A 19,077-nucleotide genomic window follows, 5' to 3' on the forward strand; every position below is an offset into this window, starting at 1 on the left:
TGACATCTAGGCCCAAACACCTGATAATACTTTGGAGCAGAATTGATTGGTTATATAGGAAAACTGGTCTCTTGTTGTTTTTCAGATGGAACCTACCATGTAAGGCTAATCTTCTGTAGATTAGAAAGATGGGTCATCAGTGTTTTTGTTTTCATTCTGTGAAAGTAGAAATTGGAAAAGTAAATTGAAAATGTAGACATGGTGTGGACTAATTTAGTTCTGCTTTTTATTGGTAATGTGACCTTGTGAACGTTGTTTTCTATCATTAACACTGAAATTATTTCATGAACAAAATGAAATCTCAGATTTAGTAATTACATAGTTGAGTTCAGAAATATGTACACAGCTCCCAAACTTGAAAAATTCATTAGTTGGAAACTAACTATCTGTGCATTATTTTTTGCAGGGAACAAATCACAAGACAGTGGCATAGCAGAGATGGAAGAACTTCCCGTACCACATAACATCAAAATAAGTAATATTACATGTGACTCATTCAAGATTTCATGGGAAATGGATTCAAAGTCAAAGGACCGTATTACACACTATTTCATTGACCTTAACAAAAAAGAGAACAAGAACTCCAATAAATTTAAACACAAGGTAAAATCCTAACCCATACTTGTATTTGCATCTTAAAAACTTTCTAAGTACGAGGACATTTTGAAAGAAGTAGTAACATTGTATTAATTACTTATATGATGTATTTGACATTGGGAAGAATGAAAATTACATATCATTTAAAATCGTATCCCTCTAAGAAATTTTGTAAGAAAATGAAATGCCAAGTATATTATTAAAATACAATTTTTCCCAAAAAAGATAAAATCATGACTCTCATACAGACATGAGTTAAATGAACATGAGTTAAAGATTTAATTTAACTCATTAATGAGGTAAGTGATGAGGTATTACAACCAGTTCAAAGGATAGACCAAAGTAAAGACACAGTTGTAGATCAGGATATTGAAATAAATGAACAAGTGGAGGCAGAACTGGTTTGGGGTGGAGGAGGGAGCAAGGGAAGGAGGGGAGTGTTGTCCTTCTACTGAACAAAATTCATTTGCATGTATTTAGAGAAGAATAACTGAATTATCAGTTATCTACAAATTACAGTCGTAAAATAGCTTCCACAGAATCAGAAGATAGTCAGAATAGTTTGCTATATGCCATGCATAGTTTTCTATTGAAGCACACATTTTTTTTTCCCTGTAACTGCCAAAAGAGGAATGTGATACAGCTTGTAAACTTGAAGGTATTTGTTAAAATACATTAAGGTTGTAATCTTTCATTTTGTGGTTTGACAATGAAAATTAACCTTTAGATGTCTAGACATGTAACAATTCTCTGATATTTATTCTCATGCTATCTACTTAACCCATACTAGTTTCCTGGTTTAAGTATTCTTTCTTATGTTTCAGTACTTTCACTGATGATGGTCTAGTTTTTTATATTGATGCTAAATTTAACTTGACAAATCGTTTGAAAGAACTATCTTGTCTGGAAATTATGTGTTTTACTAGATGTACTGTTATACATACTAACTGTAAGTGAGGGTTATACATACAGATAAGTGTGAGAGAGAGAACAAGATTCATGAGTCATTATTTTTTCTATGTTCCAATTTTGATTATGCTTTCTGGTGACTTCTTAAACTGGCTTTGACATAGTTAACATTAAATGATGTCAAGATTTGACCGCCTTTCTTTATTCCACAGTTAGAATACCATATCTTTGGATATGTGGTGAATATTCAACAAACAGGTTTAAGTACTTTATTAGTCGTTGTTTAGAAATACCTAAATATTTCTGGACACATAGGCTTCATACTTGAATACAAATTAAGTAAATATTACCTCTTTTATATGTAAACCTAATTCAATTATTTTAAAAATGTTCTATCCCTTCATATATCAAATATTTAGCAATGGGCTACTCATAAAATTATTGGGTAGTATAAAATAAATATATTTTTAAATATTAAATCTATTTCATTTTACTTCTTTCATGTTTCTGTTTTGTTTTGTTTTATCATTTAGTATTAGAATGTTGCTTTAAGGAGCATATAAAAGGAATGTACAGAGAAGAATATTATACTGGAAATCAAGGAACTAAAATCCAAGTACACTTATGTCATTAACTAGATGTATGAACTTGGTCATGTCTCTTGATCAAGTTGGGCCTTAGTTTTACATCTGGAAAATAAGAGATTCGAATAATTGTTAAATATCTTTAAACAGGAAAATTCTATTATTAGCTTGGAATTTAATAAGTTCTCCTACATTGTTTTCAGTTCATTCAAGTTATACTGGTAAATTAACTTATTTCCTTCCTTTCTCCCTTCCTCCCTCCACTCCTTCCTTCCTTCCTTCCCTTTTTCCTTTTTCCTTTTTTCCTTTTTCCCTTTCTTCCTTTCTTAGGATGTTCCAACAAAATTAGTGGCAAAAGCTGTTCCCTTGCCAATGACTGTCCGTGGGCACTGGTTTTTGAGCCCAAGAACTGAGTATACGGTAGCAGTACAGACTGCCTCAAAACAAGTTGATGGTGATTATGTTGTGTCTGAATGGAGTGAAATTATAGAATTCTGCACAGCAGGTAAGAGAACTTAGGTAATAGAAAAAAATCTTATTTAATAGTTCTGGGAAGCTCATTACAGAAAAATATACATATAATTCCTTTATGTAATTATAAGATGTTGTGTGGCACATTGGTCATTTTTGCATTGCCACTAGCATTGTGTAACAGAACAGTGCTGTACTGATTGGAAGGAGCTGAAGTTCTCAGCAAAATCTGGGTAATGGCATTAAATTACTTCTATACTGCAGGCATAGTTTGATTTTCCAAAATAAAAGCATTCCAGATAAAAACTGATGCAGTTTGAAAATATACTCAGCATATTTTGAGAGATAGCTTTTTTCTTCCTTTTTTTTTTTTTTTTCCATTTTTTCTTTTCACCAGTATTGAAAGGAAGAAGCCAGAAACATCCTTCTCTAATTAGGGGGAAAGCAACAGATTTCAAGACTGTACCTAACCAGAAATGTTATTGGATTTTTTTCACTTGAGTTCTGACAATCTATATGTAAACTAGTGTCCTCTGTGTGTATGTGTGTGTGCATATATGTCTTTGCTTCATTAGCAAATACCTCATAGCCATTTGGCATTGGGATATCTGATGTGGAGAGCCCATCCCCTTGGACCTGGAACTGTACTTTAATACCTATTAGATTGGAGATGTTCCCATTCATCTCATTCATTTATATGTTTGTTTATTCATTCAATCAAGAAACAAATATTTATTAAATAGATGTTGAAGAGATACAAATATAACTCTACCTGAATACATCTGTCATCTCCTCCTTTTTTCTCTTAGAATGGTGCTTTGTTTCCTCTTTATCTAGGTAATTGTTTCCTCTAAAAAATTGTAGAGAGTGGCTGAGAGTTTAACATAAAGGAGCTTGTAGGAAAAGCCTTAGAAACAATTCCCCTCACCTGTTGCAGATTGCTTAGCAACTGTCTTCAGCTGTGGCATCTTTCAGATAAATCAGCTTTTTCCACCCACAACCTCATACTTGTATTATTTTAGACTCAGTATGTGCTTAGAATTAGCTACTGCTCAAACTCAGTATAAAACTTCTCCTATGAAAATGCTGAGTGGGTGAAATTTAATTCTGTGTTATTTTGATTTTATCTTCAACCCTTTTTGTTTATTCTGTGAGAAAGTTGCTAGGGATTACACAACATCCTTGATTGCTAAGGATTTCAATTTTTAAAAGCAAGGAAAATAATCTCTCTGGTACCATATTTCTTCCTATCTAAGATGTCATTGATTGTAATATCCACCATTTTTTGTATCATTAAGAAAAAATACTGCCAATTAAATTATGAAACCGTGTTTTCTTATCACATTTATTGCTAGACTCATGTCAGAGATGTTAAAATGGTAAAAAAAAAATACATTTTAGAATAGATGAATATGGTATTAATCATAGACCAGTAATCAGTAATGAAATAGCTCAAGATTTCCATATTGTATTAGTAATGAGTAAAGAATTCTCATTGACATCACTTAAATTTGAAGTATCATGTTGGAATTAATATATTTCTTCAATTTTTTTTTTTTTTTCCCTGAATTAAAGCTCCTCTTTGGAATCTACCTCATGTTTCCTTCTCTTACTGCATTTCTTTCCACCTACTTTCATTGTGCCCTCCCAGGGAGATTTAAGACAGTCTCTTGTGACATTGTTTGAACCCAAGCTGTTTTCCATAGGACTGCATCAAACAGTATTATAGTGTTTTGTCCATTAAAATGAGCTATAATTTACTTGCTAAAACCCTACTTGACATTGGGGAAAGGTGTGAAATATTATTTCTTCTTTATCTTAAAGAAGACCTTTGGCATTTCTAGTTCATAAATTATATCATCTATCAGTCTTATCGATATACATATTTACTCTCTTCTACAATCTATTTAATTATGTGAGTACACTTTTTATTTCTGTGTATATGATGGAAACCCTTATGTCTTCTTACTTTAATTTAGAGTAATCTCCCTATTGCTCTTTTATTTAACTATACTCCCATAATTCTTCTAAGGAAGTTATAAGGTAAATAATAAGGAAAGTGTCAGCTTTTAAATGTGCCACAATATTTTTCTATAAATTAATTTGCATCTTTATTTCCATGAGTAAAATCTAAGAGGAACTAAAGCTGTTGAAAGCTTGTTTCAGTGTATCAAAATAATTCAGAGATTATTTTACCTAAGCTTTATCAATAATCTTGACTCTATACATTTTGAGAAAGCTGTTTTGTATAAATTGCCTTTTAATCTGGACATTTCACTCACTCAACACTTATTGAGCACATACTGTGTGTTATTTACTGTGCAAAGTATTGGAAATAAAATAGAATGTCACTGACTAATCTACTTCTAGCCTAGTCTATGACAGTGATAAAACCCTGTGCTTACCCCATAATGAGTCATGGTTGTCTGTATATTTATCTCTTCCCTTAGACTGTCAGTTTTTTGAGAGGAAGAATAATATATTTTTATCTTTTAACCTGATCATCTAATTTTGAATGGCACCTTGTACATCATATGTTCTAATCTGAATAAATGTTTGTTGAGCCAGTGAAGCTGTGAGTAAACAAACTATGAACAATTAAACTAGGTTGCTTATATTTGGAAAGTCTTATAATCTTTATAGACCAAATTTTTGCTTAGATTCTTGTACAGGAGCTTGACAACAATCCTCAATTTCAAAACAAAAAGCTGGTGAAAAAAATCAGGTAATTTTGAGAGACGCTTTAGACTTTCAAGAGCCTTGTGTACCCGAAAACAATCAACTAAGAGACAGAGACCTAGTCTCTAAGATATTAGCTGTATGAACATTAGGCAAATCACTAAACTTCGACAAGCCACAATTTCTGCATCATTAAAATGGTCATAGTTAATCTACCTTGCCAACCTCATAGATTTAGAGAGTAAATTAAATGAACATTATTATTATTGCTACTCCTTTAAATTATTTTTGTTATTTAAATTAAATTTGTTATTGATTGCAGGTTATAAGCTTCTTTTATTCGATTTATCAGCTGATTGAAGAAAAGTTTATATGGTACTATTGACATTACTTGAGTTATGCAAAGTCTGTATTCCTTATTTAAGTTTTGTTTCAGGATCTTTCATTTCAAAGAGTAAAAAAAAAGGTGCAATAGTATCCTGAAAACAACCATAAACCATAAGAAAAATATTTTTGTACAGAGAAAAATGTGCCAAACAAAGACAAAGAATGTTTTCTTTGTTAAATGCAATTTCCTATTCACTAAGATGAATTTCCTAAAGATGAATTTTAATAGTCTTCGATTTATTAAGCATGTAGTTGATATTATACTTTCTGTATTTTTAATAACAGGCTTTTTTGTTGTTGTTATTTTCAGACTATTCAAAAGTTCATCTAACACAACTGTTGGAGAAGGCTGAAGTGATTGCAGGACGGATGCTAAAATTTTCTGTTTTTTATCGTAACCAGCACAAAGAATATTTTGATTATATTCGGTAAGCATCAAGAAAATACATATAGTGATTGGCTTTACTAAATGCCATTCCAAGTTCTAGGCTTAGGTTTTCCTTGAGTCTAGTTTTATGAAATAGCAATTTTAGTTTTCTTTTCAAAATAGTTAATTATACTCTGATTTTATTTCCCAGAATAAGTAAGTAGAAAAAGTCAGATCATGGGATTTGTTTTCCACTTCATTCAGGTTGCTTTCTATAATCATTTGTAATACCAATTCCTCTGTTTGAGTGAAAGATCTTAAACCTCCAGGTTGATGAGCGTTTCATGTACATACTCCTCTAATTCTCAGTAGCTCAGTGCCTTCTGTCTCATATCAACTACTAGATTCTCTTCCTCTTGTGGGTCTCTTTAAGACATTAAAAGTGAGAGAATAAAAGAGTGATTATATCCTGAAATATTAATGGTGAATTGGGTGGGATTTTCAGGCTTCTGCCTAAGTGGAAATCTCTCAACCATTATCTTGGATTAATTATTCATGAGGACAATCTCTTTTGTTTACTTTTGAATTCTAGTGCTCAGCTAGTATTTCTAAGATAGCCTATGTTTATCCCTGGGAGCAGCTTCCAAGAATCCAAAAGAATTTTATGCCAAAGGTAGTTTCAATACTTACAGCCCTTTCATATTTGTAGAAGAAAATTTCAGGAGGGTAAATAGGCAAATGTGTTTTTGAAAATGAGACTAAATCTTTTAAAATGATAAATGCTCTATAGATTCTAAAACTTGTATACAGTAATTCCTATAATTTGTCATTTTAAAAGGCTTGGTCTCACCTTAAACCCTAAAGGATTATTAAATTAAAAGGATTGCATGTGAACAAATTTTAGGACTCTTTTTGTTTTTGTTTCATACTGCTAGTTTTTCTTAAATCAAGATCATGTTTCCAGATTTACATCAGTTCTAAGCTGTGGAAAACACAAAAGGACTTATAGAGAGAGAAATGAATTTAGACATCTATGTTGTTCAAATGAAGTACTTTGCAATATCATATATTTTGATAGCAAAAAAACATTCTTATGCTTGAATATCCTATGTGTATTGAGTTTAGTCCATAACTCTTTTAGCTGGTAATTATCTACCCGAGACTATATAATTCATGGTGGATGCCATTCACCTAATTTAGAGAGTACAAATGGAGAGAAACAACACAAATTATTGTACCTGTCAGCTATTGACTGGAAATGACCGTGTATACTCAACAAGAAAGCTATTTCTTTATATTTTTAAGCATAAATTTGAAAACAAAACTACCATTGCTATTTCCTTTAATAAGAAATGCAATAGAATAAATAAATACATGTTTGGTATTAGGTTTAGATTTCTGGAATATTGCCAATGTCTACTTTAGTTGGCCACTGGAGGTCAGTATTTCTCTGCTTTTCTCTGTTACTTGAGTGGGGACTGGCCTGTTTTCAGGTCCTTACTCTAAAATTTGCTTCATTTGTTTTCAAAATTCATCCAAAAGAAAAAAAGATAGTCAAAGAGCATGGAAAATGGAAAAAAGTTATTGTATATGTTGTGTGATTGATTCATTAGTGTGATGATACAAGTATGAAAGATGTATTTACTAGCAAATTTATTTTTGTTGGATTTTCCATGATAGTTGTAAAATTCATGTAAATTAGTTTGTTTTTTCTGACCAGGATATTTATTATGTTCAAGACCTCCAAGCTGTGCAACGGCACATCCTTACCTTAGAGTCAAGGCTAGAACTTAGCCATCTATAGGTAATGTCAAAGACGCTTTCTTCTTGATGTGATAGTAGGATTAGCATTCAGGCTTTTAATAAAAGATGTTGACTTTTAGGCCTCTCACCATTCAAATCCATAAATCGGTAGCTTTACAACTATTGTGCCAAGCACTGACCATTTCTCTTCTCTTGCAGAGAACATCATGAGAATGCTATGCAGCCCTCTGTCAAGGATAACAGTGGTAGCCATGGCTCTCCTATCAGTGGAAAATTAGAAGGCATCTTCTTCAGCTGCAGCACTGAATTCAACACTGGGAAGCCACCCCAGGATTCACCTTATGGAAGATACAGGTTTGAGATTGCTGCTGAAAAACTTTTTAACCCCAATACTAACTTATACTTTGGGGACTTCTACTGTATGTACACAGCTTATCATTATGTGATTCTTGTTATTGCCCCTGTGGGATCACCAGGAGATGAATTTTGTAAGCAGCGCCTTCCTCAGCTAAATTCCAAGGATAATAAATTTTTGACCTGCACAGAAGAAGATGGGGTGCTGGTTTACCACCATGCCCAGGATGTCATTTTAGAAGTCATTTACACTGACCCTGTGGATCTTTCTCTGGGCACCGTGGCAGAAATCACTGGTCATCAGCTCATGAGTTTGTCTACTGCAAATGCAAAGAAAGATCCCAGCTGCAAAACCTGTAATATCAGTGTTGGACGTTAATGCCCACTTTTCTTACTCAGTCCTCTTCCTTCTCTTAGGAGCTTTGATCCTCTGTTGTCCATTTTCATCACCAGACGTTTTCCACTGAAGCATGCACATGCCGCTATCACCAAAAGCAAACGGCCACTTTTCAAATTTCATTCAGAGCCGTTTTAGTGTTTCCTATTACCTACCCTTCCCATTACATTCTACGTTCTACTTCTGACACTTTATTGCCTAGATGCTGCAATGTTTTTATTTTCCCTCTATACCAAACATAACAAAACAATTATATACCGCTTTAGCAAAATACAAAATAATGGCTTATAAATGGTGTTTAAATATGCATTCATTTTAATCTACTGGACAAATATTGGGATAACTCCAACTCGCATGAAAGGGTGTAATTGCAGCATGAGTTAAATCTTGAAGCCTAGAATTGTCAGCACTTCCAACTTGTTGTTTGACAGTGTTATTTATGTTATTTATATTAGCTAACAGGAAACAACTACTGTGTTTCAACATAATAAATATAATAGAAAAATATTTTATTTGTATTGTTGTATAAAATATTTACAATCATATAGAATATATAGTTACATTTTAATAGCAATTGTATACATGTCACGAAACCATTTCCCTTATCAAAGATGTAGTTTGTAAACCTCAAATAGTTGTGTATCTGTCCTGTTACAAGTAGATGACTTTAATTAAACAGGTTTATGAAGGACATTATTCTGCTTCATAAAAGTTACAAAATATCAGGTAAATACAGAAAAAACAATAAGCCTCTGAAATAGTCAATATTCTTCCTGTCCAAACTATATGAAAATGTGAATTTGTTCAACATGCTTAAACATTACAGAAAATAGAAATACAAACATGGTTGGTACAAGAGAGAAAACGACCTTTTACTTGTTTTTACAAAAGCAAAAATAATAAACATGTATTTTAGTACAAAATAACAAAACAATATACGCTAAAGTTGATGAAGCAAATAAAATATTCTGACTTTTTTTCCAAGGTATCATAGCAAACAATTTTCAAACCTTTCATTTTGTACAGAATGAAGATTAACTACAGCTTACGAGAAAGCTTTTTCTTCTTTACAAAGTATAGACCTTGGAACATTAAGAAAAATGCATATTCCCAATGGAAAAATAGTTATATAATCTTAGTTATAGTAAACAAAAAGATTAGCAATCATAACTGTGATCACATTAGATTATATACTGCAGACACTTATCTATCCAAAATACCTATTTTCAAATTTTAATACAATATTTTAATATAAACGTCTGTCAGTTATAGACAAAGATAATTCACAAAGTACATGCTATCAGAATGAACTTTGGTAATCAGAAATGTAAAATTTCAATTAACAGATAAAATAATGTGCTATTTTTATATAGAAATAAAAAATTAGCAGTGACACATTCTAGTATATTTTCGGGTACTGAAAGCCTAGCAGACAGGGGACAAGGTAGGAGATTTTAATCACTTAAAAATCTATTAGTTTCAAATAAGTTACATTCTTACTATCTGTATTCCTTCCTAGATAAAAAAGAAGAGTTTCTTTTCCTCCTATTTTTTTAAATCATGCTTTTTTCCCCATACATCAACATAAGCAGTCTTTGGACATTAAGTAGACTTTCCCTAATAAGTGGCCCATTGCGCAAGTGGATGCTATGTGTTATTTAGATTTGATAAAATATTAAATGTTTTCCAAAATAATTATGCTGTGAGTTTTCTCCTTGGCATGGAAGAAGTTGCATTTTTTTTCCAACGATACTGTTACTTAGTATATTCCCCCCATCTAAATCCCTCCTCCTCATTTATAACTACATTTGCCATCCCTTCTTAAAAACAGCTAACACTACTACTAAAGTGCTTCAGTTTTCCGTATGTCAAAACTACTTACTTAGCAAGAATGGCAGAGGAACATAAACTTTACGTTGGATAAAAGGAATCACAAGTATGTCTTGAACTTCAAATAGTCTTGGCCACATCCTGCTTGCTGATTAGGACCTCCAGGAGTCTCAGTTTGGCTTTTATGTGCTTGTACTCAGAGTACTCATCTGCCATTGGTATCCTGTCTTCCTTTTGTGGAGTTCTGCGAAACAGAAAGTACCACCTATCAGTTCACAGTGAATCAAGTCATTAAAAATCCTTTCGTAACTCTAACTTGAGAAAGTACAGGGCAGCAGTTTCCACTTGGATTTTGCATCATGTGTTTTTTACCTTCCCTTTCACCTTCATTCACTTGCTCTTCCATGTGTTACTAGGTTTCTGTATAATAGTACCCTTTGAGTACTTGAATGTCATAGGTGTTTTGCAAATATATGGTCCAGTGCATAGATATATAACAATAGGACAACTGAAAAGGTCTGAGGGAAGAAAAAACAAAAACCAGAACCTTAACGCATTCTTTGTCTAGTCATTCTCCCATTATCCATGCTCCAGTTCCCTGCCTATGGAGAATGTTCTGCTTTGTAGTGATAGTTGTTAAAAATAGCAAGTAAAAATACTACAAACACCATGTTAAAAATAATTTATAAATTTATGGTGATAGGAGAAAAAAAGCTTAATAGCTACCTGACAAACATGAAATATTTCCAAGTTTTCATGTAATTATAATACCTGTTTCTGCTAATGTATAGTAGAGTCACTGAAAAGTTCCTTGATTGAAGTAATTTTTGAATACATTTCAATGGTTCTCTTGACACACTAATTCTACTAAGACGAGACGTATGACAATGCATAGATTTGTATAAGTATGAATTCAAATACACATGTTCTTGCCATTTATTTGTACAATTGGGTAACATCTGGAGTTAAAACCATTTGCCTTCCCACAAAAATATGTTATCAGGACATGTTCTCTAAAGGGCAATACTTGCTTTATGATCTCAAAGTGCCCTTGTCTCCTTGGTTGATAAGTTGCTTTTAAGACATTTCCACCCATGACTTTGAAATACAAGGGGTAGAAAATAGATAAAGTCACCACAATTGCTACTAAACACAAATACTCTCCCATATCAGTATGGCTAAAAATGGGTAAATAGCAAACATTTAATGTATTGCCTATACCCCCTTCTATTTTCCCAGTACTGATAAAGATATAGCTCTTAAATTAAAAAAAGCTAATCCCTGAAAATAATAGTTATCTACTTGTATTGTACCACTATACACTGCCCTGCAATTTCTAGTATAGAACTCACAACAGCACAGAAATCTACAGATAGGGTTCCTTTTAAATGTCTAAATTATACGACATAATTCCTTTGCCTCCATTCTGTATTATGGGCTAAACTTATCATAACTTGGTGTCTAAATGCCACCTTAATTTGTGTACACAGATCTAAGTGAAGAAATGGTCTAATTCATAGGGAAACATGAATCCATGACGTAACTTTTCCCTGCACACTCTATTTTGGCTAATAAACAAGAGGTCATTGGCCAGAATGAAAACCTTTGGTACTATTTCCTGAAGCAGTTTTCTCGTTAAATAAACCATGCAAAAGTGCTTATTAGCATAGTTCTTGGCTCATAATTGTTAATAATGTCAAATCTATATGATTATGCCCCTTGCATGGTAAATATTACAAGAACATTTACAGTACCTTAAAATATTTAGTAATCCATTTGCATGGTTATTTTACATTATGGATAGTTAAGCCTTCCTATTAAAATGTCTTAGGAAAACAAGATTAAGTTCCATATTTTACAGCCATTCAACTATCTGATTTTGCATTTACTTTAAGTATATTACCTACCACAAGAGGGCATATAACCTCAGTCAAATATAAGCATATCTCAAGTGGGTTGAGGACTCACAGCTACAATAAAATGCTATATGTAGAGCATAACTCACTTCCCTGTGTGTCAGAAAGCATGCCAGGTACCACTGCAGATCCATTAGGCAGGAGTACCAGTACCCTGGCAAGTTCTCAGACTCTTTAAAGTAGACTCCTGGGATCAAATAGATCAAAATGTAAATGTAAAAGTAATATGGAAATTTATAAAGGAATAAATAGAAATGGAAAAAGAAAACGAGAAATTATGTTTATATCCTAAGTTGAACAGCCACATAACAATAATATTCTCACCAGATTAGTTAACATTAGCAGAAAGGTAAGTAACTTGGACTGGTAGCAATCAACTGGAAAGGAAGATTCCAGGCAGAAAACTAGGTCGGTTACATCTGTATTTGCTGAATGCAAAAAGTTTCTGACTTTGTAGGTCCAGACTTACTGAACAGCCCGGAAGGGCTGAAATGGAAAAGCTGCTGACTAAGAGGTGAGTGGACCAGCCTTTCAAGATGCTTTAGAAAATAGTCTCTCTCCATCAGGGCAACCCTCAGTCTGCTGAAATGAAAGCAGTTCAGGAAAGGCAGGTACACAGATGGGGGGAACAGCCAGGAATCAGTTCATCACTGACTCTCACCTCTGCCACCTTAATAACCTTGTGACTTTGGAAAATTATACCTTTATTATTTTAAGACTGACATCCCGCGTGGGTAGCTATAGCTTCCCAAAGTATCCTGGGAAGTCGAATCATTCCATCATGGAAACAGACTCAGGATAGCTAAATGATTTGTCTGTCACTGTCTCTTCCAGAAGTGAATCAATAACCCTTATCTCATGATTTTATATGTACGACTTTGCTGATGATACACCAAAATTTAGAGGAAACTCATGGGTGCATAATGAGACACTTGGGTTGACAGAGAAAAAGAGAATACAAATAGAAGATATAGCTAAATATTTATTTAAGGGATAGAAAAAATAGCTATGAACTTTTGACCAAATCCTGAAATAAAATAACTAAGGGCAGATCCTGAAGTTTTAAGGGTATATTTCAAGTAAAGGAAGGATTATTTAACCAAGTAGAGAATAACTGTGGAACTACATAACCAAGAACAAAGTTCTGTAGGCTGAAAAATCAGATTTATTTTTAAAGGTTTAGATAAATTCACTAGTTACAGTGGTATGTATTATTTAAAGGTAGGGATTTGAGGAGTTCATCTTTTATTTTTTTAAACCTCAATGTCATACTTGACAGCTACAGCCTCCCATAAAACATACCTAATAATGGCATTATCACAATGTTGCGTGAGACAAATCCTGGGTCTAAGTCACTGTGGAAATTATTTATACCTAATATAAAGTCACTGTTCCTCAAAAAATTCTAGCTCATACTTAAACAATAGTTCCCTAGGAAATAACTAACTTAAAATATACCTCTGCCCACACTTACCTTCCTGTTTGTTTAAAAAACTGCTCTTCAAATTCTCTTAAGGCTTTCCGAAGTCTCTTCTTGTCCGCCCTCGTTTCTCGGAGATGGTCAAGAAGTACAGGCCTACATCAGGGAAATGTATACTTGCCATTACTGAGCTCTGGCATAACAGAGATCGTGAGCAGATTTATCTATTCAGCAAAAGCATATGATGATACAGAAGTGTTCTGTCTAAAAGGGTGTCTTTGAATCAGCACAGCCTGAACATAGGGGAGCACATACACGGGACATGGCCTGATGATAATGATGTCACAGGAAAGGAGACAGGACAAGGAAAGAAAGAAAGCAAACAGACTGAGTCCGTTGTAAAAGTGGTGAAGGTAAAGGCCGTATGAACGGATGAAGGACAGATATTTTGAAGGTATTTGGTGATAGACTGCACATTAGACACATAAGAGGAAGAGATTTTAAAGAAAAATCTACCCTAAATCTAGAGTATGGGGAGAATGGCAAGACCTTTGGCAATGAAACGAAGACCCAAACGATAGCTACACTGCAAATTCTACTCGCTTCATTCTACTAAGACAAGAGAGAAAAATCATGTACTTTAGAGCAGGGATTTTTATCTGGAGAACTTGTGTACGGTTTCAGAGACTGAGACTCTGAACTCCCTGAAATTATACGTGAGCATTTCCTTAAAAAAAAAAAAAAAAAAAATCTATTGCTTTCAAAAAAGTCCACCCAAAATAAGAACAGCTGCTTTAGAACTAACAGAGAAAGAGAGAGAGAGAGAGAGAGAGAGAGAGAGAGAGAGATGAAAAGAAGGGAGGGAGGAAGGAAGACTGATTTTCTGCTTCCAAACAGGTCACTTTTCTGTGAGCTGAAATTGAGGTACCAACTGATTCTACAAGCACACTAAAATCTCATTTTACAATTTAGCCCTTGATCTCACATCATATTATTTGTAGGGATTCCATCCCTATCTTGAGGCATATAGTCACCACGCCGTAATCATGTTAAAAATCTCATAACCTGGCCTGCAATACACAAACCAAAGGAAGGCCAACGATCGAGATGAATGCAAGCTACTGAGTGACGATAATGAGAACACTGATGAAAATCCATATAGCTCCTGACTTAGGGGCCCTTAGGAGAAAAAGGGAGGCTCATTGACTTAAGGCCAAGGGGATTCTCAAGCTGGAGAAATCATCTTATCTAAGTGGAATAGACTGGGATAAAAGCCCTGACAGGACCTTAATTCCTTTCGTCCAGCATTTTCAAAGGCCAGCTCTGCTTCCCACAATGCCAAGAGTTAGACTGGTGCCAGGCCCTGCTGAGAGGAGGTGCAACTGTATGTCGCCAACTGAACATCAGCATTTACAGCATCTTTAGGACCTTAGTGGGAGCCGTGGTTCCTCACGGCATCGTCTTCTCAATTCTCCAGTTAAGAACACAACCAGATTATGCTTTTAAGGCTACTCTCTGGTGGATAGCGTTTGTTTTTTAGAGAATCTAATAGGTCTTCTGAATTCCGTATGTACATATGAGGTATCACAGACCCGAAGGTGTTAAAAGGTGATTCCACACTTAGAATGCACACTTACATGGTGGCCTCATGTAAATTGGACATGGAGAGGGCTGGTTGTTTGAGTTCTTTCTTTTCATCTGGTAGCAGGACCCTGACAGGCTCGGTCTCATTAGAGTAGGTGAGCTGAACGCCACCGGGAAGGTGAGATGTTGGATCTGGCAGAGAAGGTGCTTGGCTTCCCCGTGGACAGTCTTCATCCGAGTCCTCTTCCTCCTGCTTATCATAGGCAAGAGTTAAACAAAGTCAAAAAACGCGAAGTGCCTCTTGAGGAAGCAAAAACAGGAAGGGGAACCATAAATAGACACCATGAAAACGGTAGGTGACCCCTATCTATGCCTACTGAGAACAAAAAGTAAGCAACCACGAGAAACTCTTCCTCCATTGCATCAGAAAACTTGCAGAAGTTAATGAGCAAAGACATACCCATCCTGGGCTGAAATGCTCACCCAAGTTCATCTCTGCTGGGCCAAAGAAGGCATAGACATCAAGTAGTAGTCCCATCTGGGCTGCACTGCTAGTAGTTTCTCCCTCTTACCCAGACCTTCTGGGCCCCAGCTTTGAAACAGTTACTTGGGTTAGGATGAGATGGATTAAAGACCTTTTGTCATCCCGAAGTAACCCAAATCACATCCTAGTGTGGGCCACATTCTGATAGAGAGGATACCCAGAAAATTGACACATTCAGGGGAGAACTCTACAATGGCTAGAGCGAAATGGAGTTACTGTAACCTATTCTGCTAATGCTTATCACAACCAAAAGATTTTCTTGCAAGAAATCTGAAAATCATACCCCATTTTTAAATTATGCTTCCTTAATGGGAAAATTTCAAAGATTATGAATCACTGTTGTCTTTGTTGTGGCAGTATAAATGTACTCAAGTATATTTAAATTTATATTTGTTAATATTTTTTAATATTGCTATCTTGAGCAAGTGACTGTTTGAATATTGATGGAGTAGGAATTGTGGTGCTCTTCCAGTTCTGTATTCATGTAAATCATTCTTTATTAAAAGTAGTCTAACCTCCATCTCAGTGTTCATGTTTTCTATTGAAATGAATCTACTTATATCTTGCATAGTGATGGTCAAATGGTACCAAAAATCAAATGTTGCATTATGTCAAGTAACATACTGTCAATTTTATTAAAGGAAAAATTAACTAACACACAGAATAAAAAGGCTCTGTTTTGTCTAGCTATGTTGTAAATTAGAAAATGCCAAACTGAAATCCATTGTTTGTTCTCACGCGAGCAATGGAAGCAGATGTTAAAACTGGCTCTAAAAATACAATTGCGATATATTTCTGTGTCACAATAGTTTTAATTATCAGCCACTGTATAGTATTGGGGCTGAGGGAGACCACATTTCTACTTTTTTGAAAATAACTGGCTTTGTTAGCAGCATATATTGCCAAGAAGGCTCCTTTGAACTCTCAGAGTACTGGCTCCCTAACTACACGTCAATACAAAGCCCAAGTACAGGTTTCTAGTTAACACAAGCATCCTCACTTACAATTGTTGGAATAAGGGAAGGAGTTGACAAGATTTGCTTAATAATTCTGCATCGGTCATAAAGAGGCTTTATGAGGTTCTTGTCTTGCTTAGTTACCTGAAAAACATGAAATTAATTATTGTTTCTTTCTCAGACAAGAATTAAATTGGTATTTTTAGCAGGCAAAAACTAAAAGTTTTGAATCCTCAAAGAAAGAGATTATAACACTATAATGCAACAGTAATCAGAAAGAGGGAAGTCATTTATAAGCTACTGTATAAAGCACATGCCAATTTTCTTCTAGGAAAAGTTTCTTAAAGGATAGATCCAAGTTTAGAAAGATGTTTTTAAAGCTTTCTGGAGAAGTCCTCAATGTGTAAATGGTAAGGAGTCTGTCCTTTAATTACTTCTTCATTCTTAAAAGAAAAAAAAAAATGGATGATTGAAATCTGATTTTTCTCCTGAAACATACTTTATCTGGACTTTCATGATTATATTCACAAGTACCAACCTCATTCAGGTCTTCACGACATGCTTGGAATATATACTAGCTTACTGGGTAACTGTGATATAAACTAACCATTTTGGATAAAACAATTTCTCTCAATCCTCAATTTCCTACCTATACAGCAAGGAGGTTACAGTTTCAAAGTTACTTCCATATAAAATTCATAATGTCATGGTCCACTAACACATTCTATTACCCCTCTACTGTCTGTCTGACCTGTCCCTAAGCACGATTTTCAACAGATATAACTGTGCATAAATTTAAATAGCTTCCTATTTACCTATGAATCATCCATCTATCTATCCACCTACCTACCTCTCCCATCCGAAGTAACCAAACCCCTCTGCTTGCTTTGGCTTTCCTCCCTGTTGTGTATCCCGTGTTTATTTACTACATACCTACTACACACAACCATCCTTTCACTCTAGTCCAATGGTTCTCACTCAGCAGGTGGGAGGAGGAGAATGGTAGAAATACCACATAGTATAATTGCTCAGGTATCTTTTATCAACGTACACAGGTATGATTAACTGTGCTATGTGGCGCTGCCTTCCAGACCCCCTTGAATCTTCAGGGAAAAGAAAATGTCTCAAGCATGCATATTTGTAAACCTTTTTATTTATCCTTATGCTACCCGACCCCCATCCCAGATGAGAACCATCCTGGCCCATATTGATATCCCTTTTCTCTGAATTTCTCTATTTCATTATTGTCCTTAACTGTTGTCTGTGTTATAGTCTTGTCTCCCCAAACAAATTAGAATGAGGAAAAGGGTATCACTTATCTCTTTAAATTCTCACCGTATCCAACACCACCCCTTCCCTAGGAGCAGTCTATCAACCCAGGTTTATATGCCAAAGTACTCTAATTTTTCGGGATCTTCAGGTAATCCCACAGGCTATAACCGAAGGCTCTCTTATTTTTAGTAGAAAGAAAGCCCACCTCTCCCTGTAAAAGCCTTTTTAAGTATTGCTTAAGTAACCCCAGCAGCCTTTTAGTTTCTAGCCCAATCATTCCTTAAACATTTTTCTTAGTCATGACACATCTTTACACACACACACACACACACACACACACACACACACACAACCCCTTCATGTGTTCCATTGGATTTGAATAGGTGATAAAGAACAAAATCTAAGTTCAGCAAATGTTGAAATAATGTTTTTTATGTTTAGTCTCTCACTGGGACTTACATTCCATAGAAAGCACTTCAAAAAATGATGCGTATTACTATTATTGGCATCTCTCTGGTGCACTTTGATTTTTGTGATTTTATTATTCTACGTTCTCCCGATTCTAGAAAAGCTAAACTTAGTCCTAAAAGATAAAAAGAAAAGACTGACCAAAAAAGCAAGTCTGATGAATGACATTATAGAAAAGTATCTTCCACAGACACTAGGTGAAAATCAGGGTACATGTACAATGTATGTACGTACTTGTCTTTCATCCTCACGATTGCACGATTTTACCACCAAAGAAGAGACATGAGAGTTCAATGCCAGGAAGTAGAAGCCAAGACACAGTCCAAACTCTAATTCCCTAAGTGTTCATCCGCCTGAAAAGGGGTCAGTGGTGAAGCTATGTGCTAGGAGCTGCCTCCTACTCACTGGCCTATGGAGAGAAGCTGTAGGAGGCCTGTAAAGTCAATGTTCATGAAGGAAACTGAGTCAAGACATAGGTAGGCTCTGCTGGGTGGAGACCCCAAATCTAAGGGGCAGAAATACATGAGGCTGCTATTCCTCAGCCACTTTCTGCCAAGAGTCAGACAATTTTCTCCTCT

The 19,077-nt window shown here is 34.8% G+C and overlaps 2 protein-coding genes across 10 annotated transcripts in view; one reads left to right on the forward strand and one right to left on the reverse strand.

Annotated features, from left to right (window-relative positions):
• PHYHIPL (phytanoyl-CoA 2-hydroxylase interacting protein like) overlaps positions 1-16,323 on the forward strand; it is a 128,093-nt gene extending 111,770 nt beyond the window's left edge. For all 3 annotated transcript variants that reach the window (XM_019731834.3, XM_074339442.2, XM_019731833.3), the window contains 4 exons: positions 407-603; positions 2,421-2,595; positions 5,938-6,055; positions 7,957-16,323. In XM_019731834.3, coding sequence (XP_019587393.1) covers positions 439-603; positions 2,421-2,595; positions 5,938-6,055; positions 7,957-8,491 — 993 coding nt within the window. In that variant the 5' untranslated portion in view covers positions 407-438 and the 3' untranslated portion in view covers positions 8,492-16,323. The remainder of the gene's footprint in view (positions 1-406; positions 604-2,420; positions 2,596-5,937; positions 6,056-7,956) is intronic.
• The window catches only part of FAM13C (family with sequence similarity 13 member C), a 110,204-nt gene continuing 100,128 nt past the window's right edge, over positions 9,002-19,077 (reverse strand). For 3 of the 7 annotated variants that reach the window (XM_088791991.1, XM_074339443.2, XM_088791992.1), the window contains 4 exons: positions 16,808-16,903; positions 15,313-15,512; positions 13,730-13,831; positions 10,446-10,583 (listed from right to left, as the gene is read on the reverse strand). In XM_088791991.1, the coding sequence (XP_088648117.1) occupies positions 10,460-10,583; positions 13,730-13,831; positions 15,313-15,512; positions 16,808-16,903 (522 nt within the window). In that variant the 3' untranslated portion in view covers positions 10,446-10,459. Of the gene's footprint in view, positions 10,584-13,701; positions 13,832-15,312; positions 15,513-16,807; positions 16,904-19,077 lie in introns of those variants that run through there. The other 4 variants (XM_088791993.1, XM_088791989.1, XM_088791988.1 and 1 more) reach the window with 4 other exon arrangements.

Source organism: Rhinolophus sinicus, chromosome 15 (assembly GCF_057876585.1).
Source record: "Rhinolophus sinicus isolate RSI-liver-muscle chromosome 15, RSI-T2T, whole genome shotgun sequence".
NCBI lineage: Eukaryota > Metazoa > Chordata > Mammalia > Chiroptera > Rhinolophidae > Rhinolophus > Rhinolophus sinicus.